The following is a 14177-nucleotide window of genomic DNA, read 5'->3' on the forward strand; positions in this document are numbered from 1 at the left end:
TGCTATGGGGCTGGATGGGCTCATGGGGCTGATTGGGTGCTATGGGGCTGGATGGGCCCGTGAGACTGATGGGGATGCTATGGGGCTGACGGGGCCCTGGGCCTGATGGGGGCGCTGTGGGGCTGGATGGGCCCATGGGAATGATGGGCGCTGTGGGGCTGGACAGGCCCGTGGGGCTGCTGGGGCTATGGGGCTAATGGGGCGCTATGGGGCTGGATGGGGCCCTGGGGCTGATGGGGACGCTATGGGGCTGGATGGGGCGCTATGGGGCTGGATGGGTCTGTGGGGCTGCTGGGGGCTATGGGGCTAATGGGGGCTATGGGGCTGGACGGGCCCATGAGGCTGATGGGGCGCTATGGGGCTGGAAGGGCCCGTGGGGCTGATGGGGGCGCTGTGGGGCTGGACGGGCCTGTGGGGCTGGACGGGCCCAAGAGGCTGATGGGGGGATGCTATGGGGCTGGACGGGCCCGTGGGGCTGCAGGGGGCTATGGGGCTAATGGGGCGCTATGGGGCTGATGGGGCGCTGTGGGGCTGGACAGGACCGTGGGGCTGCTGGGGGCTATGGGGCTGGATGGGCCCGTGAGGCTGATGGGGCTGGATGGGGCTATGGGGCTGATGGGGATGCTATGGGGCTGACAGGGCCCTGGGCCTGATTGGGGCGCTGTGGGGCTGTACGGGCCTGTAGGGCTGATGGGGGGCGCTATGGGGCTGGATGGGGGGGCTATGGGGCTGATGGGGGCGCTGTGGGGCCGGATGGGCCCGTGGGGCTGATGGGGGGCGCTATGGGGCTGATGGGCCCGTGGGGCTGATGGGGGCGCTGTGGGGCTGGACGGGCCTGTGGGGCTGCTGGGGGGGGGCTATGGGGCAAATGGGGGCGCTATGGGGCTGATGGGCCCGGGGGGCTGATGGGGGGGGCTATGGGGCTGATGGGGGCGCTGTGGGGCTGATGGGCCCGTGGGGCTGATGGGGGGGCTATGGGGCTGACGGGGGGGCTATGGGGCTGGATGGGTCCGTGGGGCTGATGGGGGCGCTGTGGCGCTGGTACAATTGTTCCCCGAGGATCATCCAGGCAGCGGCGCCACCTGGTGGCCGAAGGGAGGATTGCGGGCGGGTTCCAGCCTCGCCCCCGGGGCAGGGGCAGGCGAGGCCACAGGTGAGTCAGCGGCACCTGGAATTACAGGTAGGTTCAGGCCCGGGGCGGGTTCCCGGCTGCTCCCCCTTCCCCCCCCGCGACAGGAAATGACCCAGAGAGCTACACAGGGTGTGACAGAACTGACAGCCAGTGCCCCTCACTCCCGACCCGCAGCCCCCCAGGGATCCTCCCTCCCCAGCTCTGCCGGTGCCCCTCACTCCCGACCCGCAGCCCCCCAGGGATCCTCCCTCCCCAGCTCTGCTGGTGCCCCTCACTCCCGACCCGCAGCCCCCCAGGGCTCCTCCCTTCCCAGCTCTGCCGGTGCCCCTCACCCCTGACCCGCAGCCCCCCGGCCACCCCGAGCTCCTCCCTCCCCAGCTCTGCCGGTGCCCCTCACTCCCGACCCGCAGCCCTCCAGGGCTCCTCCCTTCCCAGCTCTGCCGGTGCCCCTCACCCCTGACCCGCAGCCCCCTGCCAGCCCAGCCCTGGGCTCCCCCTAGCTCTGCCGGTGCCCCTCACTCCTGACCCGCAGCCCCCTGCCAGCCCAGCCCCGGGCTCCCCAGCGCCCCTGACTCCTAGATCCAGATGCCCCAGAGCTGCAGGTTCACACTTGCTCTGACAGGTGCGTAGTGTGTAAAAACTCCCCCACGCTCCCTCCCATCTCCTCAGTGGGGGGGAGGGGAGTGACCTGTCCGGATGTGACAGGGGGGAGAGGGGGGGGGGCTCAAGGCCTTGCCTGTGGCCCTCTTGTGAAGCTGCTTGTTTGTGTCGCTTCCTCTACATTTCTCTCGCTTTGCCTTGTTCTTTTCTTCGTTCCCTCCTTCCCTCCCCCTCGGTCAGACCCGCCCTGCCCAAGCCTGGGTGCAGGAAGCACCGTCTCTCCCCTCCGGCCTTTCGCCCGCTGCCATGGCTGCTGCAGGGGGAGCAGGGGCCCGGCGGGGCCCCTTCGCCCTGGGCGCCGCCGCTCGGCGCTCGCTGGACAAGGCCCTGCAGGGGCTGGAGAAGTTGCAGCGGCTGGTGGAGCAGCCGGGGCTGGGGCTGAGGAACAGCCCCCCCAGCCTGCTCCAGCTCCTGCCCCAGATGCGCCAGCACCTGCTGCTGATCCGGGGCCAGCCTGGGGCCAGCCTGAGCTGCCTCTGGGAGGCCGGCTACTTCCCCGTCTACATCAACAACCTGCAGCGCAAGGTCAAGCAGGCCACCAAGCTCTTCAAGGGAGACCCGGCTGGAATTTTCCAGGAGGGGTCGGCCTCCAGGTACTGGCCCCAAGGGGGCACCGTGGGGCAAGGAGGCAGGGAGAGATGGGAAGCCCAGGGCTGGGCTGGCAGGGGCTGCGGGTCGGGAGTGAGGGGCACCGGCAGGGCTGGGCTGGCAGGGGCTGCGGGTCGGGAGTGAGGGGCACCGGCAGAACTGAGCTAGCAGGGGTCTGCGAGTCGGGAGTGAGGGGCACCGGCAGGGCTGGGCTAGCAGGGGTCTGCGAGTCGGGAGTGAGGGGCACCGGCAGAGGTGTGGGGATGTGGGGAGCCCAGAGCTGGGCTAGTGGGGGGCTGCGGGTCAGGAGTGAGGGGCACTGGCAGAGCTAGGTTGGGGGAGCCCAGGGCTGGGATAGCAGGGTGAGGGGCACCGGCAGAGCTGAGCTAGCAGGGGTCTGCGAGTCGGGAGTGAGGGGCACTGGCAGAGCTAGGTTGGGGGTGCCCAGGGCTGGGATAGCAGGGTGAGGGGAACTGGCAGAGCTGAGGGAGGGACCCCAGAGCTGGGCTAGCGGGGGGCTGCGGGTTGGGAGTGAGGGGCACCTGCCCGTAGGGAGAGGCTGTCCACGCCTGTTGGACTCTGGTGAAAGGGTGCGGCCCCGAGTTACTGAGTAACCAGCTCCTATCGCAGCGGAAGCAGAAACAGAACCAACAACAGAAAACGCCCAGATCCAGGGGCCTGGCTCCCCGCACTCCCAACCCCTATCCTCCCCATCCCAGCCTGGGTTCCCCCCCCCAGCTCTGCTGGTGCCCCTCACTCCTGACCCGCAGCCCCTGCATCCCAGCCTGGGTTTCCCCCCAGCTCTGCTGGTGCCTCTCACTCCCGACCTCTCCCCAATGTACAAACCATCTTTCCTTCGCAGTGTCTGCTTCTGGGTGCCTGGAGTGGACATTGTGGGGTGGGGCAGGTGTCTGGGGTTGTCCGGCTCCAGTAGCATCTCTGGGCCTCTTTGATGCTCCAGAGAAACTGCCCTCCTCCCCTTCCCGTCCGGCCGCACCCCAGGTGTTTCCTGTTGACTGTGGTGGGGGAGGGGAGAGTGGACCCCATTCTCCCCCCTGCTCCCATCTCTTCCCCCAGGAGGATGCTGACCAAGCTGTCGCTGATCTTCAGCCACATGCTGGGGGAGCTCCGAGCCCTGATCCCCAATGGGCAGGACCAGGGGCACCAGTACCAGCCCAGCCAGCCGCCCGCCAAGGCCTTCTGGAGAGGGACCTGGGGGGCACGGTGAGATCCCTGATACCTCCATTCCCCAGCTACCCCCCACTATTCCTCTCCCAGCCCCCTGCTGAGACATGGACTCCCCGGTATCCCTGCCCCACTGCTCTCCTCCCCCCGCTTGCCCCCCAGGTAACCCCTTCACCTCTCCCACCCGGATACCCCCCATCAGCCCCATGGGCTCATCCCCCCTCACTGCCCCCTGCCCCACAGGAGCCTGGTGTCGTGGAGCGAGTTCCAGGGGGGGCTGCAGCGGGTTCACCCCGTGGCGCCCGGCCCCATGGCCGCGGCCCTGAGAGCCACCATGGACCTGACCTGCAGCGACCATGTGTCCATCTTCGAGTTCGACATCTTCACTCGCCTCTTCCAGGTACAGGCGGGGGGAGGCAGGGCTGGGCACGGGGCCAAGCTGTGGAGATGAGGGCGAGGAGGGGTAGTCGTCCCACGCACACCTGCTCCCTCCATCCTTCCCCTCCCCAGCACATGCTCCATCCCCCCACCTGTCCCTCCCCTGGGCTCCATGGCCCCAGATTGTGGGGGGCGGGGGCAGCTGCTGTGGCCAATGCCCCTCCAGCCGGCTTTGCTCTAGTCTCTGCCCCCACCCACCTTCGAGCAGGGCCCAGGCGCTGGCCTTGACCCCCAGCAGGATGTGGCGTGTCTATCCCCGCTGAAGCTGAGCTGACCCGTGGGCGGGGGGGTTTCCGGCTCAGCAGCAGCAGAGCTGCAGCAGGGTGGGGGTGGGGCAGAGATGCAGGGCAGATGGGATGGGGAGTTGCCCCCTGGCAGCACAGAAAGGCAATGGGGGTCTCGGGGGGAGGGGGTGTGTGTGTGCAAGACCTCGGCATCCAGCGCGACCCTTGTGCCCCTGCAGCCCTGGCCCACGCTGCTAAAGAACTGGACCCACCTGGCAGTGACGCACCCGGGCTACGTGGCCTTCCTGACCTACGACGAAGTGAGGGCGCGGCTGCAAACCTACTCCAACAAGCCGGGCAGGTAGGGACCCCGGGCGGGGGGGAGTGGGGAGCGCCCCCTGCTGGTCCCTGCCCCACTCCCTGCAGCCCAGACCCCCTAGCGCCCATTGGGGCCAGCACTGACTGCCAGGGGCCAGCACCCCCCCACTGACCCCCTGCCCCACTCCCTGCAGCCCAGACCCCCTAGCGCCCATTGGAGCAGCACTGACTGCCGGGGGAGAGCGCCCCCTGCTGGTCCCTGCCCCACTCCCTGCAGCCCAGACCCCCTAGCGCCCATTGGGGCAGCACTGACTGCCAGGAGCCAGCACCCCTGCTGGCCCCCGCCCCACTCCCTGCAGCCCAGACCCCCTAGGGCCCATTGGGGCAGCACTGACTGCTGGGGGAGCGCCCCCTGCTGGTCCCTGCCCCACTCCCTGCAGCCCAGACCCCCTAGCGCCCATTGGGGCAGCACTGACTGCCGGGGGAGAGCGCCCCCTGCTGGTCCCAGCCCCACTCCCTGCAGCCCAGACCCCCACGCGCCCATTGGGGCAGCACTGACTGCCAGGGAGCACCCCTGCTGACCCCTGCCACACTCCCTGCAGCCCAGACCCCCCAGTGCCCATTGGGGCAGCACTGACTGCTGGGGGAGAGCGCCCCCTGCTGGTCCCTGCCCCACTCCCTGCAGCCCAGACCCCCTAGCGCCCATTGGGGCAGCACTGACTGCGGGGGGAGAGTGCCCCTGCTGGCCCCCCAGTCCCTGCAGCCCAGACCCCCTAGTGCCCATTGGGGCCAGAACTGACTGCCGGGGTATTGAGCCCCCTGCTGGTCCCTGCCCCAGTCCCTGCAGCCCAGACCCCCTAGCGCCCATTGGGGCTAGCACTGACTGCTGGGGGAGAGCGCCCCCTGCTGGTCCCTGCCCCACTCCTGCAGCCCAGACCCCCTAGCGCCCATTGGGGCAGCACTGACTGCCGGGGGAGAGCGCCCCCTGCTGGTCCCTGCCCCACTCCCTGCAGCCCAGACCCCCTAGTGCCCATTGGGGCAGCACTGACTGCTGGGGGAGAGCGCCCCCTGCTGGTCCCTGCCCCACTCCCTGCAGCCCAGACCCCCTAGCGCCCATTGGGGCAGCACTGACTGCTGGGGGAGAGCGCCCCCTGCTGGCCCCCACCCCACTCCCTGCAGCCCAGACCCCTAGTGCCGCCTGGTGCCAGCACTGACTGCTGGGGAGCACCTCCCCTGCTGGTCCCCTGCCCCACTCCCTGCAGCCCAGACCCCCTAGTGCCCATTGGGGCAGCACTGACTGCTGGGGGAGAGCGCCCCCTGCTGGCCCCCACCCCACTCCCTGCAGCCCAGACCCCCTAGCGCCCATTGGGGCAGCACTGACTGCTGGGGGAGAGCGCCCCCTGCTGGTCCCTGCCCCACTCCCTGCAGCCCAGACCCCCTAGCGCCCATTGGGGCCAGCACTGACTGCCAGGCCAGCACCCCCACTGACCCCCTGCCCCACTCCCTGCAGCCCAGACCCCCTAGCGCCCATTGGGGCAGCACTGACTGCCAGGGGCCAGCACCCCCCCCCGGACCCCCGGCCCCCCGCCCGGCAGCCCCGACCCCCGAGCGCCCAGTGGGGCCGCCCTGACTGCCAGGGGCCAGCACCCCCCCACTGACCCCCTGCCCCACACCCGGCAGCCCAGACCCCCTAGTGCCCCTTGGGGCAGCACTGACTGCTGGGGGAGAGCGCCCCCTGCTGGTCCCTGCCCCACTCCCTGCAGCCCAGACCCCCTAGCGCCCATTGGGGCAGCACTGACTGCCGGGGGAGAGCGCCCCCTGCTGGTCCCTGCCCCACTCCCTGCAGCCCAGACCCCCTAGCGCCCATTGGGGCAGCACTGACTGCCAGGGGCCAGCACCCCCCCACTGACCCCCTGCCCCACTCCCTGCAGCCCAGACCCCCTAGTGCCCATTGGGGCAGCACTGACTGCTGGGGGAGAGCGCCCCCTGCTGGTCCCTGCCCCACTCCCTGCAGCCCAGACCCCCTAGCGCCCATTGGGGCAGCACTGACTGCTGGGGGAGAGTGCCCCCCGCTGGCCCCCACCCCACTCCCTGCCGCCCAGACCCCCTAGTGCCCCCCCTTCCCCAGTCCCTGCAGCCCAGACCCCCTAGCGCCCATTGGGGCCAGCACTGACTGCTGGGGGAGAGCGCCCCCTGCTGGTCCTTGCCCCACTCCCTGCAGCCCAGACCCCCTAGCGCCCATTGGGGCCAGCACTGACTGCCAGCCAGCACCCCACTGACCCCCTGCCCCACTCCCTGCAGCCCAGACCCCCAAGGGCCCATTGGGGCCAGCACTGACTGCTGATCCTCTGCCCCACTCCCTGCAGCCCAGACCCCTAGCGCCCATTGGGGCAGCACTGACTGCCAGGAGCCAGCACCCCCACTGACCCCCTGCCCCACTCCCTGCAGCCCAGACCCCCAAGTGCCCCTTGGGGCAGCACTGACTGCTGAGGCGCCCCTGCTGACCCCCCCCCCCCTCCCTGCAGCCCAGACCCCTAGTGCCCATTGGGGCAGCACTGACTGCTGGGGGAGAGCGCCCCCTGCTGGTCCCTGCCCCACTCCCTGCAGCCCAGACCCCCTAGCGCCCATTGGGGCAGCACTGACTGCTGGGGGAGAGTGCCCCCCGCTGGCCCCACCCCAGTCCCTGCAGCCCAGACCCCCTAGAGCCGCCATGGTGCCAGCACTGACTGCCGGGGTCCAGCTCCCCCCCACTGTCCCCCTGCCCCAGTCCCTGCAGCCCAGACCCCCTAGTGCCCATTGGGGCCAGCACTGACTGCTGGGGGACAGCACCCCCCCCCCAACCCCCTGCCCCAGTCCCTGCAGCCCAGACCCCCTAGCGCCCATTGGGGCCAGCACTGACTGCTGGGGGAGAGCGCCCCCTGCTGGTCCCTGCCCCACTCCCTGCAGCCCAGACCCCCTAGCGCCCATTGGGGCCAGCACTGACTGCCGGGGGAGAGCGCCCCCTGCTGGTCCCTGCCCCACTCCCTGCAGCCCAGACCCCCTAGCGCCCATTGGGGCTAGCACTGACTGCTGGGGGAGAGCGCCCCCTGCTGGTCCCTGCCCCACTCCCTGCAGCCCAGACCCCCTAGCGCCCATTGGGGCAGCACTGACTGCTGGGGGAGAGCGCCCCCCGCTGGCCCCCACCCCAGTCCCTGCAGCCCAGACCCCCTAGTGCCGCCCTGGTGCCAGCACTGACTGCCAGGGGCCAGCACCTCCCCACTGACCCCCTGCCCCACTCCCTGCAGCCCAGACCCCCTAGTGCCCATTGGGGCCAGCACTGACTGCCGGGGGAGAGTGCCCCCCGCTGGCCCCCACCCCACTCCCTGCAGCCCAGACCCCCTAGCGCCCATTGGGGCCAGCACTGACTGCTGGGGGAGAGCGCCCCCCGCTGGTCCTTGCCCCACTCCCTGCAGCCCAGACCCCCTAGCGCCCATTGGGGCCAGCACTGACTGCCAGGGGCCAGCACCCCCCCACTGACCCCCTGCCCCACTCCCTGCAGCCCAGACCCCCTAGTGCCCATTGGGGCCAGCACTGACTGCCAGGGGACAGCACCCCCCCACTGACCCTCTGCCCCACTCCCTGCAGCCCAGACCCCCTAGCGCCCATTGGGGCCAGCACTGACTGCTGGGGGAGAGCGCCCCCTGCTGGCCCCCACCCCACTCCCTGCAGCCTCTACCCTCTTGTGCCCCCCTCAGGCTTTGGGGTCACCCCCTGCCACTGACCCCATTTCCCCCCCAGCTATGTGTTTCGGCTCAGCTGCACGCGGCTGGGGCAGTGGGCCATCGGCTACGTGAGCCGGGACGGGAGCATCCTGCAGACCATCCCCCAGGACAGACCCCTCTTCCAGGCTCTGATCGAGGGGCACAAGGAGGGCTTGTGAGTGGGGGCCTGGCGGGGAGGGGGTGGCCGAGGGTGTGACGGAGTGAGGCACAGCTCGGGGCCCTGCTGGGCAGATCAGGGCAGGGACCTGGGGGGCAGAATCCAGTTATGTGCCCGGAGTCTGGTGTGGTCTGGAACTTGGGCCCGGGTCATTGTTTCTGCCTTGGGCAGGATGGGTCTGGATTTGGTGGGTCAGTTCTGGCCGGGCTGAGTTGGGTTGGTTCGAGTCGGCTCTGGCCAAGGTTGGTTCTGGTCAGGGCCGTGTGGGTTTCATTCTGTGTCGGTTCGGGCTCAGGTTACTCGGATTTAGAGAGCATGATACTGACCCGCTGGGTCCGGGTGTGGATCTGTGGGGGGTTCTGGTCAGACCAGGCCGGTTCTGACAGTTTCCGCCCCCCACAGTTACCTGTATCCAGATGGGAAGAACGTGAATCCGGACCTGACGGAGCTGACAGAACCGACGCCTCAGAACCGGATCGAGGTCTCACCGGTCAGTACCGGGCTGCTCCACCCCAGCCTTGTCCCCACCCCGAGCCCCCGTCCTGGTGCCCTCCCAGCCCCCTGCTCAGGCCAAGCCTCACCCTCCCTCTCCCCCAGGACCAAGCCCAGCTCTACTCCCAGATGGGATCCACCTTCCAGCTCTGTAAAATCTGCGCCGAGAACGACAAGGACGTTCGGCTCCAGCCATGTGGGCACCTGCTGTGCAGGGACTGTCTGAACGCCTGGCAGGTGAGTCTGACCCCTGACCCCTGACCCCTGCTGTGTGGGGACTGCCTGAACGCCTGGCAGGTGAGTGTGACCCCTGACCCCTGCTGTGTGGGGACTGCCTGAACGCCTGGCAGGTGAGTCTGACCCCTGACCCCTGACCCCTGCTGTGTGGGGACTGCCTGAATGCCTGGCAGGGGAGTCTGACCCCTGACCCCTGAAGTGTGGGGACTGCCTGAACGCCTGGCAGGGGAGTCTGACCCCTGACCCCTGACCCCTGAAGTGTGGGGACTGTCTGAACGCCTGGCAGGGGAGTCTGACCCCTGACCCCTGAAGTGTGGGGACTGCCTGAACGCCTGGCAGGTGAGTCTGACCCCTGACCCCTGACCCCCGCTGTGTGGGGACTGCCTGAACGCCTGGCAGGGGAGTCTGACCCCTGACCCCTGCTGTGTGGGGACTGCCTGAAGGCCTGGCAGGTGAGTGTGACCCCTGACCCCTGACCCCTGCTGTGTGGGGACTGCCTGAACGCCTGGCAGGTGAGCCTGACCCCTGACCCCTGCTGTGTGGGGACTGCCTGAACGCCTGGCAGGTGAGTGTGACCCCTGACCCCTGCTGTGTGGGGACTGCCTGAATGCCTGGCAGGGGAGTCTGACCCCTGACCCCTGCTGTGTGGGGACTGCCTGAACGCCTGGCAGGTGAGTCTGACCCTTGACCTTTCACCCTGTTGTGACCCCTGACCCTGCTGTGTGGGGACTGCACAAGAACCAGGAAGGTCAGCCTGACCTCTGGCCCCTACCCCCACTGTATGACGCCGACCTCTGACCCTGCTGTGCCTGAGCCCCCAGCAGGTCGCTGGGACCCCAGCCCCATTGTGGGGTGCCTGGGAGCCTGGCAGTTGTGAAAACCAGCCAGGCCTGTGACCTCTGACCCCTGACCCCAGCTCCCCACCCTTTGCCCCTGACACCCCCGTCTCCTCCCAGCAAGTGCAGACCCCGACCTGCCCCTTCTGCCGCCGGGAGATCCAGGGGCATGAGGAGATTCGCATCGACCCCGTCGGCGGGCAGGGGGCGGGGGCGGCTCCGGATGAGGATGACGACGACCTGGAGGATGTGGAGTCGGTGCTGCGGGAGCTGGCGGCCCTGAGGAAGGTGGGGGCTGAGGATGCCGGGGGGGGGGCGATGGGGGCGGCAGGGGCAGGGGATGGGGGGGATGAGGAGACAGGAGGAAGGTGGGGGGCTGGGGACACCGGAGGGGTGAGGGGGGCAGTGAGGGGCAGGGGATGGGGGATGAGGAGACAGGAGGAAGGTGGGGGGCTGGGGACACCGGAGGTGCGAGGGGGGCAGTGAGGGGCAGGGGATGGGGAGATGAGGAGACAGGAGGAAGGTGGGGGCTGGGGACACCAGAGGGGGCAGTGAGGGGCAGGGGATGGGGATGAGGAGACAGGAGGAAGGTGGGGGCTGGGGACACCGGAGGGGCGAGGGGCAGTGAGGGGCAGGGGATGGGGATGAGGAGACAGGAGGAAGGTGGGGGCTGGGGACACCGGAGGTGCGAGGGGGCAGTGAGGGGCAGGGGATGGGGAGATGAGGAGACAGGAGGAAGGTGGGGGCTGGGGACACCAGAGGGGGCAGTGAGGGGCAGGGGATGGGGATGAGGAGACAGGAGGAAGGTGGGGGCTGGGGACACCGGAGGTGAGGGGGCAGTGAGGGGCAGGGGATGGGGAGATGAGGAGACAGGAGGAAGGTGGGGGCTGGGGACACCGGAGGTGAGGGGGCAGTGAGGGGCAGGGGATGGGGATGAGGAGACAGGAGGAAGGTGGGGGCTGGGGACACCAGAGGGGGGCAGTGAGGGGCAGGGGATGGGGATGAGGAGACAGGAGGAAGGTGGGGGGCTGGGGACACCAGAGGGCCGAGGGGGGCAGAGGGGGGCAGGGGATGGGGGATGAGGAGACAGGAGGAAGGTGGGGGCTGGGGACACCAGAGGTGCGAGGGGCAGTGAGGGGCAGGGGATGGGGAGATGAGGAGACAGGAGGAAGGTGGGGGCTGGGGACACCAGAGGGGGGGCAGTGAGGGGCAGGGGATGGGGATGAGGAGACAGGAGGAAGGTGGGGGCTGGGGACACCGGAGGGGCGAGGGGGCAGTGAGGGGCAGGGGATGGGGATGAGGAGACAGGAGGAAGGTGGGGGCTGGGGACACCAGAGGGGTGAGGGGGCAGTGAGAGGCAGGGGATGGGGGATGAGGAGACAGGAGGAAGGTGGGGGGCTGGGGACACTTGAGGGGTGAGGGGGGCAGTGAGGGGCAGGGGATGGGGATGAGGAGACAGGAGGAAGGTGGGGGCTGGGGACACAAGAGGGCGAGGGGCAGTGAGGGGCAGGGGATGGGGATGAGGAGACAGGAGGAAGGTGGGGGCTGGGGACACCGGAGGTGCGAGGGGGCAGTGAGGGGCAGGGGATGGGGATGAGGAGACAGGAGGAAGGTGGGGCTGGGGACACAAGAGGGGCGAGGGGGCAGTGAGGGGCAGGGGATGGGGGGATGAGGAGACAGGAGGAAGGTGGGGATGGGCACACCGGAGGTGCGAGGGGGCAGTGAGGGGCAGGGGATGGGGGGGATGAGGAGACAGGAGGAAGGTGGGGGGCTGGGGACACCGGAGGGGCGAGGGGGGCAGCGGGAGGCAGGGGATGGGGGGGATGAGGAGACAGGAGGAAGGTGGGGGCTGGGGACACCGGAGGTGCGAGGGGGCAGTGAGGGGCAGGGGATGGGGATGAGGAGACAGGAGGAAGGTGGGGGCTGGGGACACCAGAGGTGCGAGGGGGGCAGTGGGTGGCAGGGGATGGGGGGGATGAGGAGACAGGAGGAAGGTGGGGGGCTGGGGACACCAGAGAGGTGCGGGGGGCAGTGGGTGGCAGGGGATGGGGGGCAAGGAGCAGGGGCGGGGAGGGGGCAGGGAGACAGAAGGGGGAGGTAGGGGTTGGAGGAAGAGCTGGAGCGACCCTCACCTCTGTCTCCCACCCACAGGCAGGGCATCCTGCATTCCCCCCCTGCCTGGACCCTGAGGTGCCTGGTCCTCCCGTCCCCCCCCGGCTGGATCTGCTCCAGCCCAGGGACCCGGACCCCACAGCCCAGGTGAGCGACGCTGGCTGGGAGGCAACCGGAGTGAGGGCACAAGGGGCATGGGCAAGGGAATGTGGGTGAGTGTGCGAGAGCGAGTGTGCAAGGTGCCTCCCCTCTAGTGTAACCGTGTCCCCCTCTATCTCCAGGACCTCCCACTGCCCCCCTTGGGCCACCCCAGCCAGAACCCCAGTGACTGGATCCGGCATCGGCCGCTGCCCCCCCGCCCCAGGCCCCGGGGGCCCCCTGCCCTGCCCCTCTCCCACGGGCCTGAGGAGCCCAGCTGATGGGGGGCAGGTGGGGGGGGTTGACAGCACCAGAGACACAGTGAGTCATGGGGGGGGTAGATGGATGGGGAGGGGAAGAGGGGCTGGGACAGCCTCCGTTCTCCCTTCCTCGAACCACAGCTCTATCTTCAACCCCACCGACCCAGGTGACCAGAGAACCCAGGAGACCGGGTGACTCCAGCTCAGCTCCCCGCACAGCACAGGCAGGGTGAGTCTGTCCTACTGCCCCGCAGCCCCCCTCCACTTGCTCCAGGCCCCTGGTTCCCGCACCGACCCCCCTCACTGTCCGTCTGTCTCTCTCTCATTCTAGGTCACCCCCCCAGGACTCCCAGCCAGACCCTTGCAGACCCCCCCAGCACCCACCGCCAGCGAGGGGGAGGGGTGACCCTGTACTGACCCTGGGGCCTCGACCCATGGCCCCCTATGGACGGCTGAGTCCCAGGCCCCCAGTCAGTACCGCACAGAGACCCCCCGACCGATGACCCCGAGACCAGCCAGACCCCAGAAAGACGCGACGCTTGTGGGATCCGAGGCTGGGGGGATTGAGCGGCACCGGGGTGGGGGCTGGGGGGATTGTTTAACTGGGAGTGTCTGGACTCCTGCAACTCAAAGAGAAGCAATAAAACAGGTGAAAGGACGGGATGGCCCATCCGTCTGTCCCCTCTGGGTCTGGGTCCGTCTGCCCCCCGAGACCCCCTGTCTGCGCCACAGCCCTCCCCGGGGGCATGGGGGAAACGGCTGAGGGGGTGCGATGCCAGCTGCGGCCACCAGGTGTCACCAGCACCCCATGGCAGCCCAGCTGCGGGGTGAGGGGCAGACAGACCCTGCTGACCCCCGACCCCCTCTGCCCTTTCAACCCTCCCCCATGGCTCCCCCACGCCAACCTCTGCCCCCAGCCCCCCACGTGGCCCCGTGCTACTGCCCCCTGCAGGAGGGGGTTAACCTTGGGGCTCCACATCTGGGGGTGGCCCTAGAACAGGGGGATGGAAGGCAGGTGACGCCCCCTCCTTGGGGGGGAGCAGGGGCTGTGCACAGCAGCTGGGGGTAGGGGTATCGCTGTGCAAGGTGGGGGGCGTTGAGCAGCTGAGGAGGGATGAAGGCGGGTGAAGCTGGGCCCATGGGGAGCCCCTGCTGGCCCCTTCTGAGCTCCCAGCCCTGCCCCCCAGCAGGGATCGATTCCCTGCACCCCCCCTCCCACCCCCCCCGGGGATGTGAGCTCATCTCAGTTCCAGGAACAGCTCGATCAACGAGCAATGGAGCTGGAGGCTGGGGTGGGGGAGGGGTCCCTGTGGGGCACAGATGGAGGATTCTGGGGTGCAGGTGGGAGATTTGGGGAGGCAGAAGTGGGGAGAACCCAAGCACTGGAGCATGGGTCCCTGCAGGGCGGGGGGTGGGGTGTGGCATGGGACCCTAGGGCCAGAGCTATGGGGCTAAGACCCTCCCCCATGAGGGTCCGCCCCCCACCCAGGCTCTGCCCCTCTCTGACTTGCTTGGAGGGGCTGGTCCCACCGCACACCCCTCAAGCCCCCTTTATCAGTCAGCCCCCCCCCAGCTCCCCCAGAGCAGCCTCAGCTGGGTCCCCCCATGGGAGGAAGCTGCACCCTGACAGGAACAACCC

The 14177-nt window shown here is 69.3% G+C and overlaps 1 protein-coding gene across 4 annotated transcripts; it reads left to right on the top strand.

The window, feature by feature from the left end:
* The first annotated feature begins 1931 nt into the window (after window positions 1-1931).
* Window positions 1932-13189, top strand: CBLC (Cbl proto-oncogene C). Of its 4 annotated transcripts, none has more exons than XM_039512822.1 (12): window positions 1932-2385; window positions 3458-3604; window positions 3809-3965; window positions 4467-4588; window positions 8323-8460; window positions 8866-8953; window positions 9061-9192; window positions 10149-10316; window positions 12180-12287; window positions 12422-12599; window positions 12680-12767; window positions 12870-12919. In XM_039512822.1, exons 1-10 carry the CDS (start codon window positions 2039-2041, stop codon window positions 12557-12559), a joined length of 1545 nt encoding a protein of 514 aa, XP_039368756.1. In that variant the 5' UTR covers window positions 1932-2038; the 3' UTR covers window positions 12560-12599; window positions 12680-12767; window positions 12870-12919. The 4 variants fall into 4 exon arrangements, with proteins under 4 accessions (XP_039368756.1, XP_039368754.1, XP_039368755.1 ...); XM_039512821.1 differs by having other exon boundaries at window positions 1933-2385; window positions 12706-12767; window positions 12870-12927; XM_039512820.1 differs by lacking the exon at window positions 12422-12599 and having other exon boundaries at window positions 12706-12767; window positions 12870-13189.
* The last annotated feature ends 988 nt before the right edge of the window (window positions 13190-14177 follow it).

Source organism: Mauremys reevesii, linkage group 24, assembly GCF_016161935.1.
Source record: "Mauremys reevesii isolate NIE-2019 linkage group 24, ASM1616193v1, whole genome shotgun sequence".
Lineage (NCBI taxonomy): Eukaryota > Metazoa > Chordata > Testudines > Geoemydidae > Mauremys > Mauremys reevesii.